This window comes from Pungitius pungitius, chromosome 12 (genome assembly GCF_949316345.1).
Source record: "Pungitius pungitius chromosome 12, fPunPun2.1, whole genome shotgun sequence".
Lineage (NCBI taxonomy): Eukaryota > Metazoa > Chordata > Actinopteri > Perciformes > Gasterosteidae > Pungitius > Pungitius pungitius.
In genome coordinates this window covers 7857320-7882291 of record NC_084911.1, presented here as the reverse complement: position 1 = coordinate 7882291, position 24972 = coordinate 7857320, and the positions used below count along the sequence as shown (strand labels likewise).

General features: G+C 43.7%; 1 protein-coding gene across 3 annotated transcripts; it reads left to right on the top strand.

Moving 5' to 3' along the window:
* Positions 1-335: 335 nt before the first annotated feature.
* On the top strand, positions 336-23917 carry LOC119220125 (ubiquitin carboxyl-terminal hydrolase 22). Of its 3 annotated transcripts, XM_037475823.2 has the most exons (14): positions 339-841; positions 1731-1763; positions 10672-10804; positions 12290-12403; positions 12503-12604; positions 13845-14011; positions 16977-17136; positions 17687-17792; positions 18579-18737; positions 19690-19816; positions 20479-20570; positions 20957-21019; positions 21744-21893; positions 21982-23917. In XM_037475823.2, the coding sequence occupies exons 1-14, from the start codon at positions 722-724 to the stop codon at positions 22022-22024; spliced, it is 1569 nt and encodes a 522-aa protein (XP_037331720.2). In that variant the 5' UTR covers positions 339-721; the 3' UTR covers positions 22025-23917. The 3 variants fall into 3 exon arrangements, with proteins under 3 accessions (XP_062422002.1, XP_037331720.2, XP_037331721.2); XM_037475824.2 differs by lacking the exon at positions 1731-1763 and having other exon boundaries at positions 340-841; XM_062566018.1 differs by lacking the exon at positions 1731-1763 and having other exon boundaries at positions 336-841; positions 12290-12604.
* The last annotated feature ends 1055 nt before the right edge of the window (positions 23918-24972 follow it).

Below are 24972 nucleotides of genomic sequence, written 5' to 3'. Positions count from 1 at the left end.
GACGTTTCTTCGTACGTGATGGATGTACAATGTTACATGAGCCGTGAGAGCATGAGCCATATCAATCAAATATGGTTGATATAAAGATACGGGAAATAACAACTGAGTTTCGGGAAAAAATACAGAATTCCGAACAATTTCATAAAATGCGTCCTCGGTTTTCGATGCTACTTTACACAGAGAACTGGGTATTTGTTGTCGAGGCTACGTCATCTACGATTGAAAATTCAACAATCACCCCACACACGGAAGACGTTGGAATGAAAAACAAGCACACCCAACGTGCCCTGAAACCGACGTAATGACGCAACGTCTTTGTGTATGCTAATCACGGTGTACGCTGGGCGGGCATTGTGAAGCTGTAGTTGAGTGTTAGCAGGCTAACTGGAGAAAGAAAGCTAACTAATCGTGAGAGTGGAAGTGGAGCTAACGTTTAACAAAAAGACAACTGTCAAAACAGCAAGGGGAGCAGGATTTTTTTGTCAAGTGATAATTCTGCTAGATGACTACATTAGCTGAGATGTGTTGCTAGTTCATCTTAGACCGTGTTTGTCTGATGCCCGAGGAGCATTTTTGGATACTACATCGATTGTCCCATTTCCAAACGGAAACCATTTCTGGACAGACAGTTCGTGCTAGCTGAGCTAGCTAGCTAAGTGAATCCATCCAGGAGACTTTCCATTGTCACCTAAAAAAACTCAAACCGAATGTTTTGTCTGTCATGAGTCCGGCCGGGTGCTCCCATGTGAACGGTTATAAGGTGGACAATTGGAAACAAAATCTTCGAGTCATATACCAATGCTTTGTTTGGAGTGGTACTGCTGAGACCAGGAGACGAAAGGTAAAAAAAACAACACAGGAACTGCAACGATACATTCAGTAAAATAAAAAGTAAAATATTTTTGAATATGGCACAGACAGACACGGAACTGGCGTGCAAATGATGCCCCCTCCCACGTGAAGTACAGCCACTAAACAAATTGCGGTCTCTGTGTAACTCTACCCATGCAGCAGTAATGTCGCGAGTGCCAGGGCTAGCCCGCTAACGTTAGGTTATCACCGGCAAGTTAGCTAGCGCGACTCGACCATGACGAGCTGCGGCATCCGGTGGTTTCTTTGCTATAAATGGAGTCCGACGTTTTAATTCCTCTTAACTAGTACGAGCCATTGTTTGTCGTTCATTTGCCCGGTTTTCTCAGCCCAGCGGTTCCGTGTGGCGGATGCTACACTGTTAGCTGCGCGGCTAAACTCTGGTTCTGAGGCGGAGTTTGTGGCCACGAGCGAACATTACCGCACAAAAATGTTCCCGTTGTGACTCTCCCCGCGCACACGTTGGGTCCACACATTAGCGGCTCCCTCCTGGACATCCCAGGAGAATACGTGTCCTGGGATGCCTCCCCCACCACCTTCCTGCAATGGTCATTCTCTCACAAGTTTTAATGCTGGGACATCAGCTGATTACTTCATTTCCTTTTAGGCTTATCCTACACCTGCTCGGCCCACACTGCTCCGAATAGCTCCCTACAGTGTGATGTCATCACTGGACTGTGTTGCAGTTTCTTTCACTTTGCACACCCGTCTTGTTTTTTTTTTTTTTCGTGTGCTGCGATATTAATGAAGGAACAATTGAATGCTTAATTCGTACTATAGATTTACATTTGCAAAAAAACAAAAAAACAATCCATGCCACTTAAACATGTCATACATTTTATGTCGTTGTGATAAAATAGGTGCTTCAGAGTGATGCAGGATGGACAGAGCTGGTGAGTTGAATTATCCCCCTCCTCATCTCCACTGACATACCGTAGTTCAGATGAATAGGAACAGGCTTGCTTTCTATCCTCTTGCTCATCTTTCTGTGTGCCTCTGTGCCTTTTTCATTCAATGGACTGAATATTGGATGCAAAGCTACATAGTGGGAGAACTCAGCCCCATCCCCTGTACCTGCTGTGATGCCCACTTACAGCCAGTGGGATGGTGGGCTTTGAGCAGAACCGGCAAACGCAGAGCGCAATTGCATTACAGGCGTTTCAATGCGGATAGCCTGCGCTAAATGGTTGAGACTTTTTGTTTGTGCAATGTTGTAGTGTCACGATTTGCTTTGAAAATCTCTGATGTACAACAAAATGAAAGTGTGCTACAAAGCACTCGGAAAATGCATGAGTCATACCAAGTAGAAAAATCAAAAAAGGAAGTGTAGTGGTAAACAGTATTTTTCCAGCATCTTTTACATATTAATATTGTGAGTTTAGGTTCTTCTTTTAAGTTCGTCATGCCAGGAACGCAACCCATGGGAGCGCCGTCGGTGTTACACGAAAATAAGTCTTTTCTGGGACGCTTTCTGTTGCTCATTTATTTGTCATTCATCTGCCCAACCCTGTGGGCTTAGTAGCTGTTATTAGCTGAATTTATATTATACCTTGTCCATGGTTGCATGCTCCATGACTCCCAGATCTTGAGGCCACTATTGTTACAGTCTTCAAGGTTAGATGGCATTAAAGGTAGATTTTGAATGGTCATTTTAGTGGATAGGTTGTTACTAGGTTTCTGTACACGTTAGAGTCGTCATTGGTGGTTTTTTAAATCTTGACTGTTGTCTGACTGCTCCATAAGTCCTTCTGTCACGGCTGTTTTTTTTAATTCTTAAAAACGAGCACTACCTAGTTCTACTCTCATGCCACAGTACCCCAGGAATTTTGAAGTAACTACATTCTGGTATCTTAATGTTGTGGAATACTATTATAAATGCTTTGCTGGGGTACTGAGCTGAATGTTTGCATTGGTGATGTAACAAAAGCTCATCACTGCGCTGCTTACAGCTCATTTGTCAAACCATAGTACAATAATGGCAAATGCACTGTAGTACAAGAGGCAGCTTTCCGCCCAGAGGGAGGCTGAAAGCCGAGGCCATTCAGCGACTGATGAATGGAAAAGATGCGTTTTTACTTTGTATTCAGAAGTAGTTTGATTAGCGGATGCCTTTTATCCTGAAATATTGTCTTCCACCCCACCTTTTTGTTCTTTTTTTCCTTTTCTGGTTGTCTGTCGTCAACAGCCTCCCTCCAAGCTGTCATCCGCTCTACCGTAAGCTAAAATCAATTCCCAGGCTATGTGCAAGAACAAGTCGGTCACCTGCTCTGTTTGCGCAATCTGAAACCCACGCGGGTAACAAATGGTAGAATGAGTGCCATAGATGAGAACAGGCAGAGATGACATCACAACCCGGTGTGTCTTGAGATCTACAAGCCTTAATTAGTGCACATTAGTTAATAATAATCCTTTTGGGATGTTGGGCCTGAATTGAATTGCCTCATTAGCTTAAAGTACGCAAGTCAGTTTACTCTAACGTAGTGTATGAGTGGGAGCACACACTCTGAAGTGGCGGAGCTGCTTTAAAGGGTACATTTACCTCGGTGGCACATTTGATATTATTCTTTTTTTGTTTTAAAAACAAAACAAACGATACTCAAGTGGCACTAACTATACCTAAAACATTTTGTCACACAAATCGAAAAATCTATTATTTCAAAGTTGATCAGTGTATTAAAGATGACCCCACAATTATGAACACAAATATATGCAATAGTATTTTCTTTGTTTTAATAGATGTCCTCTACTGGTGACACCCACCGTATCCACTCAGTTTGTGTCACGTTACAAAAGTTGGCTCCGTTTCCGATGGCAGGGGAGTAACTATTGTTCTCACTTACTTCCTCTTCTACCTTTCTGGGAACCTACTTTGTTTCCTGCTCTTAATCTATTCTAAAACTGTGTCAGTGTATGTTTAACTAGTCTAGCGAGCTATTATTTGAATACAGCGCGCCAGCCACAGTGCGTCTTTGGCGGCGAGGATAAGTTGTAACCTTTCCTAATTTAGACCGCACCTTTCCCCCTGGTTCACCATGTGCCATTAAAGCCAACTTGTACAGAAGGATATCAGCACAGCGTGGAGATAAAAAGCTGCCGTTGCTTTTAACGGTTCACTCCCCCTTAGGCCCAAGTCATCTACATAATTGATAGTTGGTGGATTGCTATGGCAGTGAAGGAATTGAGTGAATATTCATGAAAGTCCTGGTTATTTATTTGATGTGCTCCTCTGTCCAGCGGAATAGGTTCCATTTGCCATCCCTAAGGAGGCGGTCCTCACCCTACTAAAACACTGTGGCCATAAAGGAATCTGCCTTTCAGTTAAACCTGTGCTATTATCTCAGGCTGAGTGGATGCCAGAGGAGAGGAAAGCAGAGTGGGCGGGGCTGGTGGGATTTTACAACCATAACTTCTTTTGAAGAATCTGCTTGTCACTTTGATTTAAAGGGCTATGGGTTGTGATTAAAGAGCTGACTGAAGTCAGCTTTTTTTTAAATCTTTTTTTATCTTCTGGTTTTGATAAATCATGAATGATCAGAGGAACTGCAATCCCTCCCTCCCCCCCCTTTTCCCACTAGCGCAACCCCCTGCTCTGCTCGTGTTGGGGAAACATGAGAGCAATATCGCTTGCTAGATGTTGCTGGGAATTTCAGAAGTGGGAAAAATCGATGTTTCTCAAGGGTGACACATTTTCTTCTTTCTTTCATTCTTTTCTGCCTGCTCGTCCTTCACTTTACACACACGCACGCACACACGCACGCACGCGCAAAAGGCACTGAGGCACAACCAATCCCGGAGAGTGGCTGATTCCTGTGCTGTGAGCAGATCTCTTTGTCGGATCAGTCTCCATCACATCACAAGCCTTCTTTCTGACTCATCAGCATACGTTTGTAGCATCAGGATCTATTCCTGCAGCCTCTTCACAGCTCTCGCTTGTTCCTCTTTTGTGCTCCACTCCCACACTGTTTCTTCCTCCTTTTCCTTGCTTTTCTTTTTTTTTCCCCTTCCATCTGCAACCCTAGGGTATCTCGCAACTCATTTCCTTTTAATTATCTCATTAAATGTGTGCATTAACATACTTGACAAACACACTGTTGGTAAATTAGAATTCTTTAAAAAAATATTCAGAGGTTTTTATGAGATTACCAGGTATCTTTTTGAAACTGATATTTAATGTTTTCCCAACCTCCTATTCTGTCTTTTTCCCTCATCGCTCTGCCTCACAGAAAATACTTGGGTGGGGGGGTTGGTGATGTCAGTCATCAGTTTATGGCCGCCTTCAAGCCCTATTTTTTCATGTCTGAGTGAAAATGTAAACAAGTGACACAAGGCGTCGCCCTGCGGTCTCCCCTTTGCATGCTATTGCCTCCCGATTGTTCAGCCTCAGATCATCAAAGCCTTCCATTGATAATGGACATCTAATTTAATAGGGAGAACTGAAGGCATTGTTATGTGGTTGAAGTCATCCACATTTTCACTGGCTCCTCTGACGGTGTAAAACTTTGTCTCCAAAGCAGTGATGGAGAAAATAATTATAGTATGGTTAGTAACCACATATGCCGATGAGGCTTGAATTAGTTATACATTTTAGAATTTAGATGCATGACTTCACTTTGACTGCTTTCTTCATCCATCTCTGCATCTGACCATTTAGCTTCTTCTTCCTCGCTTCAAATGGAGGCAAAGGGCTTCGGAAAGGCATCAGTGCTGCAAAGCGTGCTGGCCAAGGAGACCGCTGTCCGCCCCCTCCCATAGTACCACCATCTGGCTAATGAGCTGTCAATCACCCCCCATGGGCCGGCCCAGCCCAAAACCAAGAGGCAATCAATCTCTTCTAGTGTGGACACTTAATTGTTCCCTATTGTTAAAACTACTTTTCTTTGGACACAGCGTTCTGTGTGCAATTGGCCTTCTATCCTTTTTTGAAGATTGTGACTTGAGACCCGTGCGATATTTATTGCTCAAGTCTGCTCGATATCTACGGCTAACTTTTAAGCAATAGTCCCTTTGTGCTTCTTTTTTTGTATAGATTTTCCCAAAGGTAATGTTCAAAGCTCTGTGGGTGCTAATTGGTTCGATATGGATGAAGAAAAAAATCACCCCTTTGTTCAGCTGAAGGTGTAGACTGTTAGCCATCTGTGCAGACAATCACTCTACCGGCTTCAGGCTACAATCTCTTACTGTCAAAGTCTGTCAGTGTTTTTACTTTTTTTTGCAGTCATGGTCAGTCTGCATAGTGATGAATTAAATTAATATTGGCTTGGTACTCTTTTGTTTAGAGGGCCGCCTAATGAGGCCGTGTGGCAGTTATTAAAGCATGTGATTTCTGTGTGAAAGGTCACAGGCAGCCATTCTCGGACCAACTGATTGTTTCAGACCGTATTACAGCACCATCGCTGTACTTGAGTAAGAGGAAATCTTTCTGCCTTCTCTGATTTTCTCCTACGCCCTCTGAAAATCAAGACAGAGGCACAGCCTATCCCCTTGAATTGAGTGATCTTAATCAGATTCCCACATGCACGCCTAACGTAGATCCATCCCCTGTGCTGCACACCCTGCTTTATCCCGCCAACAAACGCCGCGTGCACAAAACCCCCGGGAAGCTTTGGACTACATTCTTCTTCATGGCATCAAACCTACTCCACCGTGCAGAGTATTTGAGCTTAGCTCCACTCATCCTCATTTTATCCAGTATTATTTATTTTCGGTGGATGGCAAGAAGCTAGCCTCCCATGGACTATAGCTCTAATGTCCTTTTTATAGCAGTCTCTGACAGTATGAGGCCAAACTGCACACGAAAAATCCCTCCCGATCCCTCTGTTTCTAATGAGGTGGGAATACATTTTCACAAGAAAGGCCGCACAGCATGCCATCGTCAACAGAGGTTACAATGAGCTGCTGGAGGATGGAAGTGACACGAGAATAGAGGAAGATGAGTCTGTGTCCGTCCGTCCCTAGGGCTGCTTTTCTGAGACTGCATTCGGCTGGCCATTCATTGTCACGTGGGGATAGTGGGAGGCGTGCCTGCCAAGGCGCTGACAGGCTGCAGCCCCATGGGGTCAGCCGGCAGCACGCTTCTGGAGCTTCAGCCCCAGTCCCCTTCCCCAAGCCGCCCTGGGCTTGTTCATATCAGCCGAGGCATCAGGAAGCACGCGTGTCTTGAGTACTTGTACGTCGTCCACCGCTATTTGTGTGTGATTCTGCGCGTGTCAGCCATTGTTAATATATATATATATATATATATATATATATATATATATATATATATATATATATATATATATATATATATATTTTTAAATTATTTATTATGAGCTAGTGTTTTGAAGAGAAGCACAGACAGGCTTAGAAGAGTGAGGCAGCTTGGTGAGTCACCGCTCTCCTATAGACGCACTCTACCGCGTATTGACTCGCTCTCCCCTCCCCGGTCTGCGGTTTGCTGCAGCGCGCTCAGTAGTGCCAAACCCTTTGTCCACATCATAATGGTCGTTGTCATTTACTGCCCTCCTCAGTCACAGCTCATCACATTGTTAGCTCTGTTTGAAGATGTGAATGTATTAACCTTAACGTTGGGGTAGGAATAATGCTGTCATATTGAAGTGTGAGACAATGAAGAAGCTGCGTGTATGTACCTGTTTTACTTTATATAGTTAATGTCAATCTACAACGTGGGGAAATTCATGATGTTTTGTTGGACCCGGCTCATTGTTGGCTGTGTGCACCACAGCAGACCAACAATGCAATGTAATCCTATCTTATTCTAGTCTTAAACATGTACGGGAGACCTTTTCATCCCGGTAATGCCTTTCTGCACCTGTTCTTCCATCAATCAGCGGCTTTGTACATTAGTGGATGATTCCCCTGGACATTGAGCCAAGCCCAACTTGCCTCAAAGAGTGCACCCCAGATGGGAAATGCAGCGCAGCACAGACTTGAGCTTGCTACCTCTCTGACACTTGCTCCAGTCATCTGAGCCAGCGGCTGATCAATAGCTGATCTAATAGAACGTTAAAAGCCCTGGGCGCAGAGAAAGGCAGGTCTGCTGACGCTGATGAGTAGACAGCCTGTGAACCGTGGCGAGATGGAGAGATTACAAAGAAGCCAAGGGGGGTGCTGGAGCCCAGATAGATTTTCTGCCCGCTGAAGGGGGGGGGGGGGGGGGAGGGCGTGGCATTGGCAGCATTTCTTGTTTTTGACTTGTGGAGATAAACAACAACCCGACATCTGTAAGATCTGTTTCAAAGAGTTATTAAATCTTATAATTAGCAGTTTAGTTATCCTAGTCAACTTAACAAATCCTCTTATGTCTGTGCATTTAGGTCTTTGTTTAGGTTCCAAAAAAAACACAAGCTACACACTGCACTTTTTGTATCATTGCATTTCATAGTAAGTTCAAAGAGCCCGCTCTAGATGTGGTTGGCTTTTAGTGACGCTTCCTTCCTTTCCATAACTTGCAACACTCGCATTTTTGGTTGTATTCGTTCTCTGTCTCAGCCCTTCAGAGCTGGCTGGTGAACCGACCAATATACAAATAAAACACAGAGCTTTGTGTCTGCGTCCCTGATTGTCCTCTTCTGCGACAATGTGATCCCAATCCAACGCGTCCCCTCTAACGTAACCAAACGTCAGCCAAAACACAAACCTGGCTGAGTTTTGCGACCTGTCTCTGCAGCAGTGGATACCTTATTTATCACTCGTATCCCTGGTCTATGATAGTGCTGATATTTGAGAGTGTTAGTGTTTTAGATAACAGATGGATTGGGTAGTGAAGGAACTTTGTTTGGCAATGCAATTGGACGCCGGAATCTGTTTGTGAGCAGCAATTGTTTTTTAGATTCTTCTTAGCTTCATTTAGCCCATTAACCTAAAATGTGTTACTTTTGTTGAGGATTACATAGAAGAGAAAACAAACCAATAACAGCAGACAAGGAATTAGGAGTCTTCTGGTTTTCTCTTTTTAGTATCCTGAGGCGTCTGTTCTCACCAATATCATGGCCGCTCAGGAGATGGGTGATAGCAGTTTCTCATCAGGTTGTTTTCTATTGCATTTTGCCTGGATAGAGTATGGAGATGTCCGAGGACAATGTTTGGTTGTTCATGCCTTTTCCTCAGAAACCTTCCCTCAAATCAACAATCAACTCCTTTTTATTTCTCGTCATGTTTGGGGTAGCGAGCCGTGGGTGTTCAGTGTGAAATAGGAAGGGGGCTTGGAACACAGCCCTGGGGGGCGCAGGTGTTCAACGCCTCAGGTCTGTTTGTGAGGACGTCTAGTTACCCGTTGCAGAGGGAGGTACCTAAGCCCTGTGATGAAGACTGGTGTCTGTGAAGAAGCCGGCCGGCTGTACCACGAGGTCCAAGCTGTTTATTCCTTTTCACTCCGCTTCTGATGGCGTTTTGGCCGGACTAGCTGGCAGGTCGGGACGTTTTTTGGGAGATTTTTCTCGAGCAACTGCACTCAAACCAGTCCTTGTACTTACTTTTCCGGTTGTATAATTGTTAGCAATCTAGTGAACACTGTGTGGGAAACCGGTTGCGGCATCTGCATGCACCACCGTTGCCATAGCAAAAATCACACAAAGGCAATCTTCAGTGAGATCACAAGAGAGGGGAAGTGAAACTGACTGGCACAACGTGCTCTTTCTTTGCGACAAGAGGCTTTATTGTTGATCATATGGCGTCAGGTTATGCTATTATGTCTCTAGTCAAAGGAAATAGGCCAACAATACTTGACAGGGCCTTTTTAGCTTCTGTCCAATAGTTAAGCAGCATGTTTAGGAGTGAACTAGAAACCAAATGATTTGGTTTCTCATCACCTTTGCTTTACACCTTCTTTCCCTCTGTCTTCTCTCCACAGTATGTGTGGGCGGCTCATTGCAGCATGGTCTGCACCCTGCGCGATTCCGATTGGATAGTCCCTTCTCTCTCATTCCATTTCTCCATCTGAAAGCGGACTGTGTTGCAATACTTTCAATGATGCCGCATACATACCTGTTTAGGAAAAGCATTGAGTGTAATTGCTGCTGAAAGATTTTGCATTGGTTGACGCAGAAATTGTCTTCTAAATAAGCTTCCTTATAATACCTATTGAGATTGTCAGATAGTGTAGATAGCTGTGGTTTATAATGCACTAATCTTCACCATGTTTACGTACGCTTTACTCTCCAGTAACTTACTGCATTTTGGTCATGGCCACTCATGCAATACCAACAACGCCTCTCGGTTCTCTCCTTTCTCATATTTGTTTTAAACCTTTTAGGCGACAGAGTCTGCAACCACCATCCAATATAATGTGCGGCTCATTCTTTTCGGGTTGACAGTAGATGTCAGGCTTTCTAATGTAAGGTCTCCTTTTGGGTGCTGTATGTCAAACCAATTACACACCTTCCAGCGGCTGTTATTGTGTGCCTCAAACAAATTCTACTTGCCTTCTCCGGTCTGCCTGCCGAGCATCAAATCCCATCATGCCCTGCATGTGCTAGGGAGCAAAAGAGTCGGCGAGGGAATCTGTTGTTATTCCACAACAAATCATTTGCCAACAGGCACCAGCAATCTTTAGTCCATCTGTTCGCATCAGGTCTCCTCAAGCTTTGTGTCCTCAAGTGTTTGTTTGACTGGAAGATGGAAATCTAGCAGGGAGTTGCAGTCCACCTGCCTGCACCCCTCGACAGTGTGGCTCAGGGCTTCGTCCTGCTGCAGAGAATTCTCTCACCACACTGACAGTCCTCTTTTAAATTTTATTTTTATTTTTTATTGTCCATTCTGCCCCTCCCCAAACCCACTTCTCTTTTGGATCTTTTTCAACAGGCCAAGTCGTGCATCTGTCATATGTGTGGAGCCCACCTGAACCGACTCCACTCTTGTCTCCACTGCGTCTTTTTCGGCTGCTTTACGAAGAAACACATCCACGAGCACGCAAAAAACAAGAGACACAATCTAGGTAAGCCTACACCCTCACTCCACTACTTAGGAAGTCATTTTGGTGCAAAATTGAATTGTTTATTTTTTTTTAAAACCATTATACACCTCCATATTCAAAATAAAATCTCTCGAGACACTCGAGTTAAAATGATGCAAGATGAATGATGATATTGATACACGTATTGTCCTTCCCTACGTCTAAGGCCCAGTACCTTTTACATCAGTCCTCACATTCACATGCGCCCCTGTGGCTCACTGCAGCATCAGCTGTTAGCAGCAAAGGATTACAGCATTCATACGGGCAACTTCTTCCTCCTCTGAGCAGACAGGGAGCCGAACCTCACTTTAACCGCAGCGCATTACCATTCTGGTGGGGAGCGCCTTAGCCAGTCAAATGTCATGAGTTTAAGTTTGCACTCTCCCTGCCGTAGCGCTGCCGGGGGCTGGGAGACATTGCTAATCCACAGCCTCAAGGAAGCCTAGCTTTGACTCTACATGCTAATGATGCCGAATAATATAATGACACTGATGAGTACGGTTTTGATATTACCCCTGCAAGAATAAGGTAAGGGTTTGGTTGCTTGGTAGCTTTTAGAATGGCTGTAATTAGTTTAATGCGTTTCAACAGTTTGGTGGCACACAGAACCCCCAGGTGCGTGGCCACAGTGTTAATTACCTTTGAGCTTTCCACAAGAGCCTCTCTTATGCTGGCGTTCTGCTCATCTCCACCTCTAAATCAAATTAATCCAAACTCCCTGTCTGCTCGACGGCATGATAGCAGGCTCCCGTCTCACGGCTCATTAAAGAATGTCATTTCACTCCCAACGACTCTTTCTATATCTTTTTCCAGTACTTTTTTTCTCGCCCCAGCTACGTCATTCTCCGTATCTTATCATTTTCTTCCACCGCCCCATCCTTCTTTTCTGTCATCCTTTGCTCGAGTGAGCATGATCTGGATGATATTTCTGCTTTGTATATTGTGTCGCACTCCATACTCGTCCCCTTGTTGGATTACTGTTGTTCAAAGGGGAGCATCTTATGTGACCGTGGTGGTTTACCAGAGAAAAAAGGCTAAATGTTTTTTTTCTTTCAAACACAATTTCCCATCTCCCTTTCCCCCCGAAGATAATTTTCTATATGTTGTGTTATCTCACTTTGCAGTGTGGGCAGCACCAGAAAATGTCCAGTTAAGCTAAAAAGAATAGGTTGTCACGGCAACAGAGCTTATTGTTGCCGTGGTTTTAGCTTGGAAGAGGATGGTGTGTTAGTTGATGGGGGTGGGTGACAAATGCACATATTCCATATATCACTTCTACCCTCATTTATCTTATTTTTGCTAATTGCAAACAGGAAATATTAGGCAGGAAAATGTCTTTGAAACCTCTTGTGCCAGCGAGTTTGTACTGTAAAAAAACCCAATGTGTGTTACCGTGGTGGAAAAATCTATTTGTAATTATGGTGCAATCTCTCTTTCTCCTTCTCTCTCCCTCCCCCCTGTTACCAGCAATAGACTTATTATACGGTGGGATATATTGTTTTGTGTGTCAAGACTACATATACGACAAAGACATGGAGCAGATCGCCAAAGAAGAACAGAGGAAATCCTGGAAATTGCAAGGTATGGCATTTTGTCTTTCCCTCAAAGATAGTCGTGCAGTTTTTGAAACGAGGCCGCCACATTTGTGTCTTTTTTTTTTTTTTTTTTTTGAATCCGCAGGCATCGGGGAGAAGTACACAACGTGGGAGCCAACCAAGAGGGAGCTAGAATTATTACGACACAATCCGAAGCGGAGGAAAATCACTACAAACTGTACCATAGGTAAGCACCGTGTGCCACTGGATCCTGTAGTGTGAGTGTACCCGTGGGTCACCCTCGTGTTTAAGAGCAATGCCCAAGGTCAACAAGGCCGCCTCGCCCCACAGGCAGCGAACTGCGAGGAACAGAACACAGTGTTCCCTCGCTGATGCTGTAGATGCACACCACAGCGGGCCTGAATGTGTGTCTTTCTCCCCAGAACTTGGTACGCCTCTAGTGGAGACATGATCATTTTGGTGTTTTCCATCTGTCTGGTTTATTCTTGTGAATGCGATACCTCGGGTGCGCATGAGAAGAGTTTTTGACATATAAACTGTAGCTTTTGCTTTTTCAGATTTGATTCTCCCTTCCCCCATAAATCTTTATTGAGCTTGGTTTGTTTCCCCGATAGAGCGGTAGACTGTGCGTTTTATGTGTGCGCGCACACCGTGACCAGTCTGAAGGATTAAAGCTGTCGCTGAGCATTCTCTTCCCAAACCAATCCTTACTCATTTGGATTCAACCCAACACCCTGCTGTGTTTATCTTGTTCTCCCGGGCCGTTGCTGCAAGACTGCAAGCACTGTTTTCTAAATGAATCCATTCACAGCTTTGGGTTTTGCTCCAGGATACACACACTTTAGCTGGCAGGCCCGACACAACACCATATTCTTGTCTTTTATGTTTAATAACTATACTGGCATATTGAGATGTGGTTCCATATAGCTACTACATAACTACTAAATATTGACATTAACAACTAAGCTGCCAATAATTGGGTAACAGTTTGCCTTGTTTATTGTCAGAAAACAGTAAAAATGCCTAATTACCTGAAGACTAACGTGACGTCTTAAAGTCCTTATTTCTGACCATTAAACAAAATCAAATAACCAAAAAGATATTCACTCCAGTGTCAGGCATTTTACATCTAACAATTTCGTCCGATAAGACACAAAACATTCTGTAAATCAGTTGCATTTGTGACCTTTGCATACTTACTTGCTTGTTTAATGTTTAATTAGTGGCTAAACATGATTTTGTTTTACATCGAAGTATAAGCTCTATATGTGTGGTCCTTTTGGCCACCAATTCAGAAAAAAAAAGCAAAGCGAGTTCTGGTGGTTTCCAACAAGTAAGATGAACAGTCCGGAGAAACCGACTGGAGGTCCTTAGTGGGGATTCATTTCATGTCAGATGCTCTGTCATGTTTAATCTTTTGTTGCTGTGTCTCTCATGATTTTCTTTGTCTCCCCTTTGTCCCGCAGGTCTACGAGGGTTAATAAACCTAGGCAACACATGTTTCATGAACTGTATCGTCCAGGCCCTAACACACACGCCGCTGCTGCGAGACTTCTTTCTCTCCGACAGACACAAGTGCGAGATGCAATCAAACTCCTGTCTGGTGTGTGAGATGTCGCAGCTCTTTCAGGAGGTATGGTGCAACGCTTTCCTATCTGAACTTGTTAAATCCCGCAAAGAAAAGGAGAACATCCTATTTTGGTTCAAACTGGGCCATTATTTCAGTTTGTTTCATCCACATGATACACAGTGTTCTCTCGCAGTGTAGCCCACTGCAGAAGGCTGAGTCATTGTTCATCTCTGTGGTCCAGTCCAAAGAGGGAGGCAGAGAGGAGGGGAAGAAAAAAAAGGACAGAACCAAAAGGAGAAATCTGGGATTATATATTTAGGGTCTTCACTACGACTATTGGTAGAGGAACCTATTGTATTTCAAGGAATTATTATTATTATTCTCACAAACCGCGGGCCTTTTTGGGGCCTTTATCATATTCAAAAATATGATAAATCTATAGATATCTGGTGTGTTAAAAAATTTGATAATTTTTGGGTCTCATGTTTGGGTATAAAGAAATGTCTATAGCGCCCTCTAGAAATTTAAAAAAGACCACACTAGGCCAGTTTCCGCCCCCGATGTCCGATCAACTTGAAAGTCTGCATCTGTATGCAAATGAGACTAACTACATTTTCTGCCATTTTGAATGTAGTGAAAAACACATTTCTGGCAATTTCTCCTAAACGCTGAGTTTGATTGTCGGTGGATCATTATTGGTTCAATGTGCCCTTGATATATCAGAATGGTGCTGATAACCCATTGTTTTGATGAGATAAGGGCACATTAATTTTGCAAGGGGTGTGGCTTAATCTGGCATATTTTTAACTTCCAAATGACTTGGCCTGCCCTAACTAAAATTATAGCATGTGTAAGTATTGAAGCCCTGAATACACCCTAATTCTTTCATAATTTTTGAAGAATAGGGGGCGCTGTAATTAATTGTTGAAAATCTGCCTTTTTGGCCTGCTTTTGGCCTATTTTCATGATTTCTTACAGTTGTAAAAGACCGAACTCCTCCCAGGGATTAAACTCAATTCTTTTCAAAATCGCGCAGTGTGATCCTGAGACCTTAGGCTCTAAAAATTGCATTTTGCCAGAAGAATTTCCAAACTATGTGTGTAGGGAGCATTTTCAAAAAACCACCATTCGCCACGAACGTTGAAGTTGTTTTAACTCAACCATCTAATCGGCTCCATATTTCTCATATAGCATGAATATCTCACCCTTTAAACATCCATATGATCATTTCTAACCTGTCTTATGCTTTTAAGATATTACGATTAATGAACTTTGCAAGGGGTGGGGCTTAATCTGGCATATTTATAACTTTCAAATGGCTTGGCCTGCCCTCGTCAAAATCGCAGGATGTGTAAACATTGAAACCCTGAACCTACCCTAATTTTAAAGAAATATTAAACTATGTGCGTAAGGCGCAATTTAAAAAAGACACCTTTTAAAAGATTTTAAAGGGAGTTGGATCATGTATGGTATTTTGAGAGGCTGTTATTTTGGGATGGAACATCAGAATGTCCTGGTTATCCAAGGTGTCACCTTGGGGATGTGTACTATCAACCTGAAGTGGTCATGACAGTATTGATTGTTTCCTTTTATATCTAATCTGAAAATGACAAAATGTAGTCTGGTGATTGAGATAATGAAGGAAATTGACTCATCTAATTTTTAATGGCACATCAGAAGCTCCTGGTTATATGTTGACATAAAAGGCCTAAGACCATGATAATGTCAAAGATAAAGTTTGCAAAGCAGCATTCCTGGCGTTGCTCCACACGGTTAACGACCACTGACTTGCGAACGCTTCGTCCGACGGCCGCAGGGTTCCTCCGACGTGCCAGGAGTAGCGAGGACCCGTCCAACGCTGCTCGATCTTTTTGAACCTGTTCTGTCAATGCAAAAGATGTTGCACAGTCATTTTATAGCCTCTTAAAGCTCTCTGATACAAAGGCATTTTACATCTAACAATCTCATCTGCCCTTCCTGTTACGTAATCTGCCTAGGATGCTCAGCCCACACTGCCTCATTTTTTATTTTCTTACACAACCTCACTTACCAGTTTATAGGGGCTGACAGATGGCAAGTGGTACACAATATATACACAGAGCCTTGCCCCAACCCTTGGACTGAACCCTTTAGCCACATGACACATGCTGGAGGTATTCGCTCACTAGGGAGGCCGGCATTGCCTGCAAACTCGGTCAAACAACGTGAGAAATAATATATTTATTTATATGCAAGTACGCTAGCACACACGATTACTCCCAACGTTTTTATGCTTCTGCATTGTGCCCCAGACTATATTTTTATGCCTACTTCAGTCCTCTACCCCCTTCATATCTTCTTCAAAAGACGCCGTCTCCTCACTCTGCACAGGCACGATCTCAGGGCTTCTTAGATGTGACGGCCCACTTTCATCAGCGCTCTCTCCTTAGTTACCTCAACGTCTTGTAGCATAGTTTGTTTATCAACAACCTTCGAACTGCCAAAAAGGACTGTGGTGGATTCTAAAGAGACTTTGGAGTGGTGTGTTTTTTTTTTTTTCCTCCTCGCAGCTCGGGACACGAGGCCCTCCGTGGCATCAATAAGCCCCGGTTGGAACTACATTGTAGAGTTTGCACCTAAACGACTCTCGCCCTCCGCCCATCTCTGACCTTGATTGTCAACGCAAAGACTGCATCCATTTACAGATCAGTGTTGTATCTCCAAACACTCTCGTTTTCCAACCAGTTTGTCCTCTTCCCTCCCTTGAAACCCTCCTCTCTGTGGGTGTGCTGTTAGGCGACATATGGACGACTTCAATCACACCTGATGAGGCCTGTAGAAAGTAGCTGCTTATGAAGTCATAAAGACACCTTGACTGACGGCCCACATGTGTTCTCCTTTAGCAATGAATTATAGATGATAGTGTGCAATGTGGCGACGAGGTTGTCACAAAGGCTATTAAATATCATTCTCCTTGTAACGCCTGAGATAATGGGCTAACCACCCACTCCTCCTCACCACCTCTCTCATCATTCTCCCATGCTCTCAGTTCTACTCGGGACACCGTTCGCCCCACATTCCCTTCCGGCTGCTCCACCTGGTGTGGACTCACGCACGTCACCTCGCGGGCTACGAGCAGCAAGACGCCCACGAGTTCCTCATCGCGGCCTTGGATGTACTTCACCGGCACTGCAAAGGGGACACCATCAGTAAGCCATAAAACAAAAAACATTCCCAGTAAAAACGCTGCTGTGTTGTCTTTTGAATACAGTACGATAGGAGGGTTTACTTTAGATTTTATTTTCAGGCCAGCTACCTCTCGGACTGAGAGGGAAACGCAGCAAAGAGCAGCGTCAGTTGAGATTGAGAGGAGTGTGTTTGGGCCACCTGCTGCCCCGGATCCGGCATGTGGAGTTATACCTTTTAGATCTACCCGCAGAGCGTAGATCACTGGAAGCGTATTGAAAGGAGACTGGCAATGGTGTGTACCGAAGGGACAGGAGGCAAGTAGTGTGAGGAATGTCAATAGGCCCCACTGCAGAGCACTGACGGGCTGACTCGCCCACAGACCCTGCAGTGAGGTCTGTTTCGATTATCTAGAATCCAGAGAGTTGTGAAGTAGCAGAGGGGCTGCGCTGCAGGGGAGCGGTGAAGTGAGAAAGAAGACCAGACGGAGTCCTTGTGAGAGAGAGGTGCCAAACATGTTGTCGGGGTTATCTGTGTGCCTATTTATACTTTTGACTCTTTTGTGGTCCACAGGAGACGACAATGGGAAGAAGGCCAACAATCCGAACCACTGTAACTGCATCATTGACCAAATCTTCACCGGGGGCCTGCAATCAGACGTCACCTGTCAAGTCTGCCAGTAAGTTTGTGTGTAAAGACGTGATGAGCATAATACAGTCCCATCTCAGCGCTTTTCGGTCCATTTAACTTGATGGAGCATCCCCACAACCGGCACCTCCCTTTTCGATGCCTGTATACACTCATTCATTCCTCCCTGTTGCTCTCGCGCCGTCACCTTCTCACCGCTGGGTTGATCGATGTGGACCTCACCTGTCGTCCCAGAGTGGGTGAACCACTTGCTTCCTCTCCACTGTTCTTGTTTAAAGGCCCGGTCCCTGCAGAGCTGCTGTAAGGGGAGGGTTGTCTAGACAGCGGCACAACCCGAGCGCTGCCTGCCCTCTAGAGCTGTCCTGTCACATTAACACTAACGCGCTGCACTGAACTGCAAAGGAACCTCGCCCTGACTCGCAGGCAAAGCCTAACGCGGCTCAGTGCTGTTACCTGCCGTACGTTTGTGTGCTGCCATGCGTTTTTCACCCTTCCATTTCGCCTGCAGTCCATCGCAGCCATCGGACTATAATAAATCTAATTTCTTATATAAAGCCAATTTTCTCTGATGCAACACTCATGTCATTTCAAATGAACCTGGAGGAACTCTGTGTATATTTTGAATATACTCAATATATAATATCAGGCTTAAACAAATACAGGATCAGAATCCACAGAGACTCTGTGAATTTGAGCTTATCTATTGCCATCTATGTCATCATCCTTTCATCATGACCTGTAATAAATGACCTACACATAATCACACGCTACTCATTACCCATTCAAACGGTTTCGCCTCCTTTTTTGTTTCCTCCAGTGGGGTTTCCACAACGATAGATCCATTCTGGGATATCAGTCTGGACCTTCCTGGCTCTTCCACACCTTTCTGGCCCCTCAGCCCTGGAGGGGATGGCGGCACAGTGAACGGAGAGAGCCACGTGTCAGGGTCCACCACTCTCACAGACTGCCTACGCAGGTACCACTTCAGGCTCAGCTGACAACAAACGGGTTGCCTTTTTTTCTGCCTGTCAGGTTTTTGTGTATTTTCTTATGTATTTTTATTGGTCTAAACAAACCTGAATTCCTTCAAATCAAAGGCACTCATTGCTAAAGACAGTCTGCGGTCATTCGCCTTAGAGTAGGACTGCTGGCTACGTGCGCTGATGCAGAAAAACAGCGATAGTCTTACAGCTTTGTCAGTTTGAAAATGACTGATGTTCACAAAGCATAAAAAGAAGGTACCTCTCCCAATTCATGGGTTTCAATCGTCTCCAAAAACGTTTTATTCATCTCTCCACTTGTCTGAGGAGTCACATATTGTGTCTGCTCAGGCACGGTTATCACTAGATCTCATCTCCCACCATCACCAGGTTGGCAGATGTGACCTCTCATATCTCCTCTACTGCTTCTTCATCCTTGCAATTTCTTTCCCTCCTCGCTTTATCTGATTTCACTCCCTCCCCTCTCCATCTAATTCCCTTTCCTCTTTGCCCTTACCATCTACCTCTCGTATTCGTCTCGTCCTCCCCCTCTTTCTCTTGCCTCCTTTCCTTCTGACTTTTTTTTTTTTACTGCAGCACCTAACACACCCCTAGTTGCTGCAGCAAGTCTCTTAAAGGTACAGAACTGGTTGGTGCTGTTGCCGTGGTGGAGGTGTTGGAATTTCTAGCAGAGGGCTGGTTTGGGTGGGCTGCACCAAACTGCATGCAGACTTTGCACAAGCCCTCCTCCATTTTCAGATTAGTTTGGATTTCTAGGAGAACCAGGTGCTGCGCGGTGCATGCGGCCGATCAAAGGGTTTATGTAGTCTAATCAAAGAAAAAAACGGAAATATAATCGTTTTCTTTTTCCTTTTCCTTTCCTTTTTGCCCATATGTTCACTTCTTTCTCAAATTCTCTTCTCTTTCACTCCAACCCTCCCTCTGCAGGTTTACGCGACCTGAACATCTAGGAAGCAGTGCCAAAATCAAGTGTGGCGGTTGCCATAGTTACCAGGAGTCCACCAAACAGCTGACAATGAAGAAGCTCCCCATCGTAGCGTGTTTCCATCTCAAAGTGAGTCAGCCAGTGACAAAGTGCTGTCTCTACGTGACTATTTAAATGTTTTTATAATTCACAAATCTGTTTTTTTTTCCATCACTCCAAACAGAAGATTCAACAGTATCTTGTAAATACGGAGCTGTGTGATGCATCTTATTAGTGTTATTATCCATAACACTACTTTTTATTACTACATTTTAATGTTTTGCAAAAAATATGTATGCCGTAATATATGATCCGCATACACAGCTTTACATCTTATTTAGGGAAAGAGACTTGTCTGGTACAGCGTGTTCTGAATTCATTTTTTTTCTCCTGTGGAGCCTTCCACAGCGTCCCAGAACACGTATGACTTATACAGGCCTCGTTTGCCATGTTTTATTAATCATAACAGTATTGGGGGGGGGGGCTATAATGTATTTATGATATTCATAGGAAGATGCTTTCAGAAGAGTGTCTAAGATCCATCCCAATCCTGCTACTATATTGCTATGAATGCATAAATGTGTGACATCCACAGTAAAACACATGCTTTTTTACTTTTGTTTTATTTTCTTTTGACGATGATGGATGTTATTTCTAAATGTGTCTTCTCCCCCTCCCCCCTTTCTCTCCCTCTCCTTCGCTCTCTCGGTGTTTCTGCCACTTCCTCATCCTCCCTCTCCGGCCAACTCCAGCGGTTTGAGCACTCTGCTAAACTGCGGAGAAAGATCACTACATATGTTTCCTTCCCCCTAGAGTTGGACATGACTCCCTTCATGGCATCCAGGTAAGCCTCAAGTAGGCTCCGTCTGGTTTCTACCCATATGCCGAATGTCTTCACATCCAGATGTAAAAAGAACGGAAAGGAAGCTTATTCCATTGTGTTATTAAATGTGTGACCTTATCTTTAACTTACCAAAACATCATTATTAATTATGAAATGCCCCCTGAAATGTATATTGTGAGAAAATCATTTAGTAGGAGTATTGCCCCACCCCTGTAGCATCCATTCAGCTCTGCTCATTGGTGAAGGCACAGGCAGGGATGAGATGTGCTTTCACAAAAAGGATTTTCCTGACACCTAGTGGATGTATGTGCCTCTGTACCAAGTTTTACACATCCATGCAAGTTAAAAAATTGTTTTAATGTCTTGCTACTCTTTTTCTCCCACAGTAAAGAGAGCAGAGTGAATGGGCAGTATCAACAGACAGTTGATGTATTAAACAACGACAATAAGTGAGTACCTTGGAAAGCAGCACGTGGAGGAAGTAACACTGTCCCTTTCCCAGCAGCACTGCCATCATGGTGGACATTTCTCCACAGGCAGCACATGCTAATGACCGGAAACATCTGGCCCCGGATTTAAATCTATTTGAAGCCAATTAAAACATTAGTTTTTCTCATTCGTGAGCGTTGATATAGCTTTCATTTTTGCACCTCACGCCAGGCAAACTGGACAAAATGAGTCACGCGTGTTTTGCGCACATCAAGTGGATTTTTCTGCATGTCAAGCTCAAATGAAACGGGCCTTATGACGGCTGGTAGCTGTAGCAGCTTCTGGAGCGGCCGCACGCTCTGCTGTTGGTTTCAAGTAGGATGAAACCAAAATTAATTTAATGCCACTTTGGATTTAATCCATTGAACATCCAATAAAAACGAGGTTATCTGTGCAGCCCTACTTTGTCCTGATGTTGGACTGAGGACACATCGGACTCCCTATCGTGGCTCGATGTTCAACTTGTTTTGCTAGTCCATGGCTAGCACGTTGGCGCGCTTACATTTATCTCTGGAACAAAATAAATGTCTTTGGCATGATGAACACTGTATCCTCTTCACATCTTTTCTTTTTGAATACTTGAAACTATAACTGGCCGTACCTTCCACGTTGCACTTCTTATAAAGTGAAGTCAAACCGCACAACAGAAACCATTTCAACAACAATTTCATGTCTATTTTTCAGGTATTCCTTATTCGCTGTGGTCAACCACCAGGGCACATTAGAGAGTGGCCACTACACCAGCTTCATCCGCCAGCACAAAGACCAGTGGTTCAAGTGTGACGATGCCATAATCACCAAGGCCAGCATTAAGGATGTCCTCGATAGCGAAGGGTAAGGATGGAAACCAGGCACCAGCAGCTCTACGATGTTGTACGGAACGAAATCTGAACAGGGTGTTTCTATTGCTTTCACCCCTCAGGTATCTCTTATTCTACCATAAACAGTTCCTGGAGTACGAGTAGGCTTTGTGCCCGCTGACCATGAAGAACCAATGCTTCTAACGAGGGAGTCAAGGGCCCGGGGACAGGATGAAACAAAACACACAAACCTACCTGAAACTCTTTGACTACCAGTCTTTGCTCCTCCAGCTCTTGAGGACAAAAAAAAATAAAAACAGACTTGTGAAAATCATGCAACCTTTCAAAAGAAAATCTAGCAGGCACTGAGCTACTTCTTGGCATCTACTTGACAAAGTGAAGATTCGGAGGAAGAGTTGGCCGTTCAGAGGGAAGTGCACCACCCCAACGCTCCCTTACCTGCTGCAGGGGCTGTCTGAGTGTCATGTGGATTAGACCCATCTGAAGGTTTCTTTCAGTATTCTCACACCCCTCAACGCACGCACACACATCCCTCTATTTATCTCCCATGGTGCTCTCATTTCAACTGACGGAGCATTTTACTTGATGGACGACAGTTTGTTGTCGTATGCTCATGGGACTGAACACACACACACACACACACACAAACGGACAAGAATAGGATGGTAAGAAATGTATTATGAACTTTGCGAGGACATTTTCAAAGTTATGGTTATGATTCTTATCAGTTGTGGACATTTGTTATCAAATACTGTATGAACATAGTATACATCTATTTTTTAAGAGCAAAAGAACACGGGAGAGCTTACGGACGCTGCCCTTGCCAGTTTCTCGGCAAGTGCTGCCATGGAAACGAAGCAGATTTGGACATGACTGTGCTCATGTTCCACATATCCTGGGTTGATTGTTTTATTTTTGTCTGGTCGAGGGCAGGGAATCTTTTTTTTAGTAACTCATTGAATTTTTGTTTACTGTTCTTTTCAATGTCCTTTTTTTAAACTTTTCAGTACAGTCATGTGTCCCTCGCTGTCCTGGTACTGGAAATGTTTTTTTGACGTATTATACTTTCATTCTTGTGGAATTGTTGGTATAACAATGGTGATGGTTGGATTGGCTCTTTTGCTGTTTATAAATTGTATGTTGAATCTGAGCTTTGGGTTTCATGTGGCATTCTGAAGAGGAGACTCTATATGTGAACTCCAAATGAGGTCCTATAATATGCGAGAATGCTGTGGTCTCTCTAGAACAACTTTAATGCTCTGTCCAAAAGAAAATAGAGAAAAAAAAGCCGATTTAACAACACTGCATGCGACTGGGCTCTTATGATCTTATAAGATGGGAAAAATAGCCCTCAGCAACGCCTCCAGGCCTGCTGCCCATCATGATTTTTTGTTTCGTAATTTGGGCGACGGGAAGATGATCGTGTGAGCTGTATAGAGGGTAAAACATATTGCACGTATATGGGCTCTGCGCGGCCACAGTGTGGCTCTGAATCCATCAGTGTTAATCTTCTCCATGGCAACCGTGTGGCTGGTGTAGACCGGTGTGGTTCGTGGTGTGTCTTGCCTCTGCAGTGCAGTAAACCCAGTGCTCTATTCAATCAGTATGCTGTCAGACTTTAGATAATGCACATACACATCAGGGTGTTGTGGTCTGTTTTGTTTGAATATCACTGATTGTGTATGTATTAAAAAAAAAAAGATTTGAATAAAAAAAAAAAATCACTCATGTATAAGATGAGGGCCCAAAACTTTCACATAAAAATCACAAACCCACAGGTTGTTTAGCTGCTCTATAATGGAAAACAAACATGCATATCCCTCCGACTGCTGCATAACCTCAGCTAGAGGGCAACAGCGGGTCCCCCCCACCCCCCCATCGGTGAAATCAAAGACTTGTGAAAGAGTCACACCTTGGTTTTGGTGTTTCACGGAGCAGTAAAGACCACCCAAGGACATTCAGGGACGCAGCTGAAACAAGAAAGAAGAGAAGAGCTTCATTGTCTGTTTCAGTGATTAAACTCAGAACAAAACTGGAGAGTTTGTGTATGTCCTGTCTTTTTTTTTGTCTCATTCTTCACACATCCCCTCTACAGGACAATACAATGTGTCCCAGGAGTGAAGTAGTGCAGTGATTTCTCACGGTTGGGCACACATGGATGGACAAGAGGGTCTTGTGAAGGAGACACTTGCTTTGAGTTCCTAGACTGGATGCAGTGCGACACGTACGCTCACATTTAAGACTTTTATCGAACCAAGTGTGTTTCTGGCCTTTGAGCGATTGGCTGGATTATGGCTCCATCTTGTGGTCAAACCAAGAGGTCTGAAAGTAAGTCCAATCTGGTTTTAGGGTTCAATGCGATGGATGCCGTGAGAGCCTGGCTAAAGCAACATTAATAATTTCATATAATATATATACATATAAAATATTACTGTCTTACCATTTTTAATGTATTTCATTTTCATGAAGACCATCCAACAATTTTGCACAAGAAATCTACTTATTTATTTAGATTCAGCACTCAACTATACACAATCCATGTTTAATCCGTCAAATTAATTTTCCACTCTAATGGGACATAACAGAAACGATAATGCTAGTATGGGAACAGTAAAATATTTAACAGTTAAAGACATGAAACTGAACTATAGTCCTAAGAAATGCAGGCTTGTAAAGTCAATATATTCCAATAAGATATTAACACTAATTATAGTCATTCCCCCGACTGCTGGAGGATATTGTATAACATAAGGCGTATGGTTTTGTTTTACGTGTTGTGCCCGTCTCTAACACAAACTACACCACACTACATTTTACCCACAGGGCATTACGTAACTGAGATGTTTTTTTCTTCACTAGTCGGAAAAAAAAGTCAACATTCATAATTTATGTCCAGAGAGTTTTTGTTATTATTATGCTAATTTGTGTAACCATGGGAATAATGCTCTTGAACACTGTTGCTATGGAAATATAAGACACAAGAGGTGTCATGTGGCAATGAGATGCTACAGATCAGCATACCAATTCCATAATAGGAGAGTGTGTGTGAATTTCTGTGAATTATTTGAGACTCACAAATGAAGGAGACAATA